General features: G+C 41.9%; 1 protein-coding gene across 2 annotated transcripts in view; it reads left to right on the forward strand.

The window, feature by feature from the left end:
* LOC112145584 (poly(rC)-binding protein 4) overlaps positions 1–5,889 on the forward strand; it is a 49,231-nt gene extending 43,342 nt beyond the window's left edge. Inside the window, exons 14-15 of one of the 2 annotated variants that reach the window (XR_004947970.1) lie at positions 21–3,202; positions 5,279–5,889. Coding sequence is in view for 1 of the 2 variants with exons in the window: in XM_024270908.2 (XP_024126676.1) it covers positions 21–429 (409 nt within the window). In the remaining variant the exon portion in view is untranslated. Of the gene's footprint in view, positions 1–20; positions 3,793–5,278 lie in introns of those variants that run through there. The other variant, XM_024270908.2, reaches the window with a different exon arrangement.
* Positions 5,890–9,656: the final 3,767 nt, after the last annotated feature.

Genomic DNA, 9,656 nt, shown 5'->3' on the forward strand with positions numbered 1-9,656 from the left:
CCTGTAACCCCTCCCTCCAGTTTAGAGACAGCCAAATCCACTGCCCAGTCCTCCTCCATGCCGTCTCCTGTTGACCTGACCATGAGCTTCACCCAGCCCAGCCCCCCTGCCTCCGCCTCGTCCTCCTCCTCCTCCCCTTTGGCAGCGATGGGCGCCACGCTGCCCCATGCTCCAATGCTGGGCGCTCCCTATGCCCTCCCCCTTTCCAGCCTCCTGGGAGTCAAATCCATCCCCTACCTGGCACTGTCCACGTCCTCCGCTTCAGCCGCCGCCACCATGGGGGTCCCAGTGCTGCAGAGCTCAGTGCAGACGGCCGCCGTCCCCGTGTCAGCACAGGCCGCGGCGGCGCTGGCGTCCTACACGGCCAAGATCTCCTCCTCCACCAATGGCGTGAAGAAGCCGGAGAGACAGAAGTTTTCCCCGTACTGATGAGGGCTTGTGAGAAAGCTCCCAGATAAGAAGGGCGTCACTGCATCTCCTCCCTGTCCCACCTGTCATTCCTCTCCTGCTATAGATGTCACTGATCATTATGCATGCCACACGCTCTTCAATCATCTGACTTCTGGAAAACACGATTGCAGCTTTAATCAGACCGTTTAGCTTGACTGAAGCCAGAGCTGCAGCAGCAGACACACAGGGCTGAAGATGTTCAGAAGATTCTGATGAGACGACTTTTCAATGGGAAAATGATGAAGTGTTATTTGTGCCACTATGCTAACAACAAAACTCTGTTTTGAACCGATACCCAGCGCTAGTGTGAACGCTTTTTTGTTCTCTTCACTCGAGAGAAGGAACAGAGTCAGAAGATCCTCTTAGAGGAGTGCTGACTCCCTCTGGACTCTGGAGGAATCCAGAAATCCTCTTCCTGATCTTGAACTCTGTTAACCGGACTCTTTCCCTCTCAAAGACTTCCATCCTCCTGTTTCCCAGCTGAAGAGAGTATCTGAGGATCTCATCACTTTGTTGCTCTTGCTAACACTCCTCTCCCTCTCCAGATCCACTCAGCTCTGCCCCTTCAGTCTGGATGTTCCTGTTCAAGTGTCTCTACATTCTGGATGAACCTGTTCTTTTTAGAATCGGAGTTGTATTTGCTGGATCTCCGACACTTCATTCCGTAACCTTTGGGTCAGTCAGTGCTTCTTCATGACATCCCTTTACTTAAGCTCTGCATCACCATCGGCTGCAGAGAGAGAGTATTTCATGCAGGGAGAGACGTCTTTGATGCTCATCAGCTGCTGAGGATCTTCTACATCAGGGGTGTCAAACTAAAGTCCCCGAGGGCCGACGTCCTACTGGTTTTCCAGAAATCCTGCCTCATCTGCTGCTGATTACCTGGATCAGGTGTGTTTGGCCAATAAGGAGCTTCAAAGGCAGGTTGGTTGGAAAACATGTAGGACACCGGCCCTCCAGGCCTGGAGTTCGACACCTGTGTTCTACATGTTAAAGAGCAGATTGGGTCATGACTGCACAGCTTAAGGCAGTCTCAGTTTATGCTGCTGGTTCTAGTGGGAAGACACTATAGTGGGTCTGAGGGACTGTGACGAGATGTGAAGCTGGAGGCTTTAGAGAGGGAGGGGCCTGCGCTCCCCGCCTTTCCTCTTAACGCAGAACTCCCACGTTGAAGGTTTATTTTCTGCAGGCGTTCAGGCCGAGCTCAGGTTGTACCAAACAATCCTTCTAGACGCTGAAGCTCAGAGCAAATGTTGGAGGTAAAGAGCCGCCGTGCTTCAGAGAGGACGGTGACCTTCACACTGAAGCTCTAAAGCTGCAATTTGGTTTTCTGGCATTCAGAATTCAGCCTCAACGCTGAAGTTTCATTCCTGATTTCATGTTCCAATCATCCCACAAAGTAAAGTTCTTTCTTTCTGGGGGTTATTCGAGCTCTGCCCTTCTTATCAGAGCGGGGAACGTTGAGGGTGTTTGTAGCATCGGTTGAGGTTCTCGGGGACCTCCAGCCTCTAAAAGCCATAGAGACTTCCAGCTCTTCCTCTTCTGGTTTGTGTCTGGTTCCTGATCTTATTGTAAACTCTCATATTTATCAGAGTCACAGATCATCTGTCAGAGTTTCTGTCACTAATACTGAGCTGAACAATCAGCGTTTCTATTGAAATGGAAATGCTTCCTTTGCTTCTTTTTTTCTTTCTAGTATTTCTTGTGAAAAACACTCGAGTTTTGTGTTTAAAAACACTTTGATTTCAGATGCGTTGTGTTTTATGTTTAACTTATTGAGGACTTGTTAGAAAAACTCTTTCCACTGTAACAAAGAAAATGTCATCAAACTGTTTTTCACGTTTGAACGTAGATTTATTTTGAAAGAAGAAGACTTCTTGAATTGATTTTTGTTGGTAAAAACTGTGTTTTCACTGATGAGCTCAGACATGTGAACACTAACAGGTCACCTGACAGCAAAGCTTGACCTGCTTCTTTCAACATCCTCAGAACTAGAAGGCAAATCAATGTTTGTCCTATCAGGTTCTCCAGAAAACATTCAGGTATTTTTACAGCAACTTGATTTGGTTCAAAACCTCTGAAGTTAAAGCTGATTCCACATTTGATCAGTAACAGGTTTTCCAGAGTATCAGTCACAGTTTTTTTCATAGATTAGCCAGGAGTGAGACTTATACTCAGGAGCAACTTATTTGTGTTTTGTGTTTTTCTCAGACATCAACAGGCTCATATATTTGTTATTTTCTCAGTAAACATCAGTTTTCCTTTAGCAGTTGTTTCCTCTAACAACCACTAGAGGGCGCTGCAGTATAATACTGACAGCACCAGAAGAAGTGTCGTTCAAAACAAACATGGAGGACAATCTGATTGTTTTCTTCTTAGACTTTGATATTTTTCTTAAAGGCATCAAAAGATAATTTTTATTTATGTATTAGTTACGCTGGTCTTGGTGGATTTGTTCTAAAACGTCAGACTTTTCTCCCAAAGGTGCGACTTACACTCCAGAGGGACTCACATGTGTTTTTTTTCTTCTTGGTTGAACATTTTTTGCTCTTGCGACTTATGCGGTATTTCAATTATGACACCATTGGTTTTGCCTGATGGAAATGCGTCATTGAGTCTGCGTCTTCAGCAGCTTTCTTTCAGGAAAGCCTTCTTCCCATTCTGCTCTCCAGTCATCACGGCTTCCCAAACAGATCTGTCTTTAGTGGGGATTCCAGCAGCTGCTGATCAGGCGAGAACTGCAGTTCACACGGTAAACTCCACATTCACACACGAGTAGCACTTTATCAGTTGTAGCTCCACTTCAGAGAAACTGCAGAGGTTACATCAGCGATGTGAGCATGCAGCCATCCTTGGTTTAACTGAAATGATCAGTAATGACTTTTATACATTAGAATTTAGACCCACTTTCTCCTTTAATACTGTTCTAACTCTGACATTAAACTAAGCATTCATTCATGAGATGTTTATATATATACCATTTCCTATGATGCTCCAGTTTATCAATCAGAAACACAAACCTGACCTCAGCTCCTTGTTCCTCTGCAGTGACGACTCTCTTGCTCTTCTTCAGGAGCCACACCTTATTATGTTCAAATGAAAATGTTACCATAAAAATCAAGGAACATCTATGTAACATCTATGTCTTTGAATTCCCAGACCTTTCTCAAACTGTGTAAGGGAGAGGTCACCAACCTTTGTAGACCGCCGACCTGTTTAATGTCAGGAAGCATTTCGCGGACCGGTCCAAATGGGGCTAAAGTTAGCTTTTAATATTTTTACACTTCTGATTTTTTTAAAGACTGCTTTCAAATTAAAATGCTACTATGTATATATACAGTGGTGGACAAAAGTGTTCATACCCCTCAGTTAAAGAAGGACAAACCCACAATTCTCACTGAAATCACTCAAAACTTACAAAAGTAACAATAAATAAAACACCTGTGATGTCAATTAAAGGACACACCTGAGTTAATCATGTCACTCTGGTCAGATAGTCTTCAATCTTTCATTGAGGTACCATCATTTTTGTCCAGGCCTGTTTCATTAGTTTGTTTTTTAAAATAATTATGTTAATCAACAATTCAAAAGTGATGGCTGATTTTGATTGTTTAATTTTCAATAATGTTTTATTTATTGTTACTTTTGTAAGTTTCAAGTGATTTCAGTGAAAATTGTGGGTTTGTCCTTTTTTAACTGAGGGGTACCAACACTTTTGTCCACCACTGTATATATATATATATATATATATATATATATATATATATATATATACAAACACATTTAATTTAACATATATAATGCAGTTATAACACTGAGAACTCAATCCAGCCTGATTATTTTTCACAGCAAAAAGATTGATCAAACTTTGTTTTTACATAAATCCTTATTCATTGTGTATTGTTTTTAACACAGAGTATTATTTTATTATTATTATCATCAAAAGTGGATAGTAACTATCTGACAACAGCTTCAGCTGCTTCAGACTTTGAATGTGTTAATAGCAAAGACCAGTCGGAGCAGCCGCCTTCGGTCATGTGACCAAGACGAACAACTCCTGATGACTCGTAGGTGGATGTCGTGAACAGAATCTGGTAGTTTTTCAAAATAAAACTCCCTTCAGTATCAGAAAATAAACAAAACATAAATAATCAAGGTTAAATTCTGCATTTCTTTTCTAAACACGGCTCGGGACTAAGTGCCTCACGGACCAGTACCGGTCCGCGGTCTGAGGGGTTGGGGACCCCTGGTGTAAGGGAACGACATCATGGACCTCCTAAATGTAGCTGCTGCATTTGTAAACCGTGCTGGTTTCCAAAGAGGTTTGAACCAGAACCATCAGAACCAGAACCAGGTGTTTCATAGATCTGCTTCAGTCAGAAGAGTTCTCCAAACACAGACTTCACTCCACAGCAGCTCCTCAAAAACTGCTGTCTAAGAGATTGTAAAGTGACATGTTTCTGAGATCCGCAGTGAGGTTTGACGTCCTTGAAGCTGAATTTGACCTCCGTCTGAAGCTCTACTGAACTTAGTCCTCCAGGTTCAGGTTCGTGTCTCGGTACGCCTGACTGCTGCTCCTCTAGCTATGGACGAGTCCATCTCTCTGTTTGAAAGGAACAAAGCTGTAATGTGTTTTCAGCTGACACTGTTTACTGTGAGACTGTCACAGACTGATCATGTGACTCAGCTTCACTCACACTCGAGTAAATCTTCTGATGATGTGGTATTTTGAACATTTATTTCTACAATCAGATGAGCTGAACTGTGGGGCGCTATGCCTTTACTTCATGCATCTCTCCTGTTTTGTATTTCCCTCAACTTCCATAAGAGTCTGACACCATCTGATGTCTATGCAAAGAAGAAGATGAAACTCCCTCCGCTCAGATCAGACTGACCATCAGCGGAGGGAAATGCTGCAGCGGCTCAGGATCACACAGCTGCCCTGACGAGAGGACCAGCAGTCCAAGTCCAGCATTCAGCACCAGCCGGGCAGAGAACACATGCATGTGTGAATGTGTTGGTTTGAAACAGTTGTTCTGATGTGGAAGAGCCTGGTGCATCCGCTCGGTGTGTTCGGGTTCATTCTGAGCCTCGCTGCTGTTCGCTCACTGTGACGGCGTCAAGCATTAAACCAAAAACTGCTTCAGGTTCAGGTTGAGGACACTTTTGGGTGCGAACATTGATTGCACTTATTTGATGTGGTTGGAAATGTTCTGAACATCTGTTTGTAAAGCATTGCTCCAACACTGAACATTCGTGTTGAAACTTAAAGTCATCAGTTTCTGCTTTTTTCCCCCGAAAACCTCCTTTTTTTAAACAATTAGATTAAAATGATACATTCGCTTTCATGTCACAAAAAAGGTTTATTGTTAACAGTGTTATTGTTAATATGCATCACTGTACTGATGAAATGATGAGAATAATAAACCTGGAACCGAAGCTGGCCTGAGTTCCTGCACAGCAAAACGTGGAGTGTTAATTAACTCAGAGTCAGTATCAACTCGTTTTAGGGTTCATGTTGTTGGCATCCTTCTGTCTCTAGAGACGATGGAGTCTGCACCCTTCCTGGGTTTTTTTAATTTGAGGAGCTGCAACGTCGGCTGTGGCTGAATAGGCCAATGCGGGAGATGCAATTCCTACCACACTTGCTGCAATTAGCCACTGGTAGGAGCCGTTTGGGGAACAGTGGCAGACTGAGTCCTTTGCTGTTTGCGACTCTTCCTTCCACACGCCGGATCTCTCTCTTCTCCTTGGCCTGCTTGACATTTGCACGCCAGCTAGAGCGGTCGGAGGTTGCTATCTCGAGATCTGCTGGGTTGATGCTGCATAACTTCAGATCCCTTCTACAGACATCCTTGTAGCGCAGGGCAGGTCGTCCGGTTGGCCGTGTTCCTGTGGTTAGCTCGCCGTAAAGGATGTCCCTTGGAATGCGGCCATCATCCATCCTGCATACATGTCCGAGCCAGCGCAGGCGCCTCTGGGAGAGGATGGTGAACACGCTTAACATCCCTGCCTGAGCCAACACGGCTGTGTAAAGCTCCACACTTTACAGAGTTAAATCAACACTTTCAAAGTAGTTATTTTTAACACTGAGTCAGAGTCACTCAAAAATGTGAGATAACCATTTAAAAAAAACAACAGTTCTTGAGGTAGTTGTAGTGTTATTTTAACCCAGTTTACTGAGTTAAAAAGAAACTCTGATTCCGTGTTAATTTTACTCAGTGTCAGTGAGTTAAGAAATAAATGTGTTGAATTAACTTTCTTAACTCACTGACATAAGTTAAACTAACACGGAATCAGAGTCAAACTTTTGTCTAATATGATACCACAGCTAAAATGATATCAATGATAATGAAACAATTCCCCCAAAAATCCATTTTCAAAAAGATTTATTAAATATTTTACTCCCAAGCAGTCATGAAATCACAATTCATGACGGAATGACAGAAAACTGTCGTCAGGAGCTCCATATGAGTTTTGAACATCAAAAGGTTTGTGGCATTTCAGTTCTGTTGTTTTAACGATCCACTTCTCTTCTGTCCTAATATTTTAAAGTTCTTCAAAACACTGTTAAGAACTTTTGAGTCGGTAAAAAAATGTCATCATCAACTAAAAGTACGTCAAGTATTTGACAAAAGGCATTTCATCCTCCACTGAACTGCAAGCAGAAGGTCCAGCTCTGTTACACCATCAACTTTAACCCGTTGTATAAATGTCTTTGGTCTTTTCAATCGTTTGACTGTGAACCACATTTTCTTCGCTCAATTAAAATGATTTAATTGGCCCATATTACTTCTGTTTGAGTGAAAGATTTCCCAGTGACAAGCAATGGCCATCTGATGTTTTTTAGCAAGTGATTTGGTTATGTTTTTGAAGTTTTTGAAATAATCTTTGAACAACTTATGTTTAGCCTCAAATCTCATAGACCAGAAAAATAACAATGGGACAATTTTCCTAATTGAAGACGGGTAATGGATCATAAAGTGATGCTTAGGTATCAAGTTTCTGTCAAACCCAGAGGGAGAGAAGGAGAAAAAACTATGTTCATTATGTGAAGTCACAGTAGTAATAACTCCCAGTGTCTGTTCACCAGAAATAAGTGGGATGTTTTCCATGAGACACAATGTCTGGATGGAGTTCAAGCCAATGCCATTACCCTGACCTTCCAATATAATTTTAGTGGGGAGATTTTTTCTTTCTAAAAAACCATAGTCAAAACCATAAATCCTGGAAAGCAAGTTTTGTTCCGATATATGGTGTTTTATGAGGTATTAAAACAAAAGTTTGATCTCATACTGAGCGACACCTTCTAGAAGATCGTGCATTATATCAAATGAGTAGTTACTGCAAACATGGAAATACTGCAAGGAATTGAGAGAAGAACTTCTCTTTAAACCACACAGTGACTTCAAATGGACTTTGTCCTTAACAGACTGGAAATGCATGTCAAACACATCTTTTCCACGAATAATCACTCTAGGATCATCCTCAGTGCACACCGTTTGACAATCTTCTTTTCCCGCCAAACAAAAATGACGACTGTTGAATGACTCATTGAAACAAAGATTCGAATGCATCCCTAGATCATCTCCTGTGATTTGTGAAATTGTCCCATATGCTGGTTCATCAGAAAATGGAAGACTTAGCTCTTGACTTTCCTGTTGTTTTACATCATCTGTCAGTGGTATTTATGCAGATCTGGTGTGTGGAAAAGAGATACTAAATGAATGTTCCTTAAAATGGAATTAAATTTGGGAGGTAGATTTCTCAAAATGAAAGAAATGCAGCCAATTTGGTGAATTCCACGTTCTGAGCCAAGGGGATTGGCCGTTTCACAGTCTTCATAGTAAAGCTGAATTTGTAAAGTATGTTTTTTGGCAGAAAACAGGGGAGGAGTCTTAAAGAAACTTCATCACAAAAGTCATGATAAGTATCCAGCTCCGACCTACACTCCTTCAGTAAAGCACAAATCTCTGGATTTTTACACATGAACGTCAGAGATTCCAGAATAGGAACATAAATGAAAGTATACTTAACAGTCACTTGATTATAAGTTCCACATTTTTGATTACGCCTTGAGTCTTATTTCACTCCAAGTGTTATTTCTTTAGGCTCTTCATCTCCCCATTTTAGGTTGAAGAATGTATTTCGTTTCCATTCCGTATTCAGATGAGTGAAAGTTTTTTCTAGTTCTTCAAAAGATTTATTGATCAGGGATATGTTGGGATCAGTTGTGGGTAAAGCAGAAATAATGGCTTGTTTTGCTTCTGAACGAAGCTCGCTTGTTAGTTTCTCCAAATCACCCACAAGTGATGAAACCAAACTGTTAGAAATGCCACAACCCTGCGGTTTGGCCACATAGATGCACTATTTTTTTTGGATGAATGGGTACTAAAGCCTGAAACACTAGTTTCACTACTCTGGGAAGAACTAGATTGTCGGATAACACTGGATGAACTTTGAGAAAGATCTGTTGAATGAAACTGGACCTCCAAACCAGGTGAAACTGGATCACTCGGCAAATTTGCAACAGCTGAAGTATGAACAGTTTGATCCTCTTTGCTATGAACAGTATTGAGATGCTTTCTAAAGCCTGCATAAGTTTGAAACTGAAGCCTACAACTTGACTGACAACAAAACAACTTGAACTTTGGTCCAGGATCACAATCACAAGACACATTGAATTCATCAAATGCACAAGGGAGCGGTTAGCCTGGCAAGGGATGAGACGCTCGTCAATGGAGATGTAGAATCGGTCAAAGTTCCTCTTTTGGCGACCAACGACTAGGAGGTATGGCGGCTGTGCTGATTCTGAAGATGCTCTTCCAAACTGCAGCAAGACTGAAGGGGACATACCAGTCAGAAAATAGGACTGCAGAAGTGAACACAAACATTATAATGGCTACAATTTGTTTGATTGACCTCTTTGCCAATATGAAGCACTGATTTTTGGAGACTTCGGTCCCCCAGGTGGTGGTGGAAGGAGATGTAACAGCAATTGCATTGACCCTTTCTAAAAATAAACCAAACTAAACTAAATAACAGCATGAATGACTGATAAAGTTTAGTAAAGTCCTTTCTTTGCTTTCAGACTTTACCTTCAAATAAACGTTTTGTGTTTAGCTGTCACACATTTAGAGCGGGAGTAACTCCGTTCTCTCTTCCTTTGTGTTTCGTGTGTGTGATGGGATCATTCTGGAGGAGCT

Source organism: Oryzias melastigma, linkage group LG5 (genome assembly GCF_002922805.2).
Source record: "Oryzias melastigma strain HK-1 linkage group LG5, ASM292280v2, whole genome shotgun sequence".
Lineage (NCBI taxonomy): Eukaryota > Metazoa > Chordata > Actinopteri > Beloniformes > Adrianichthyidae > Oryzias > Oryzias melastigma.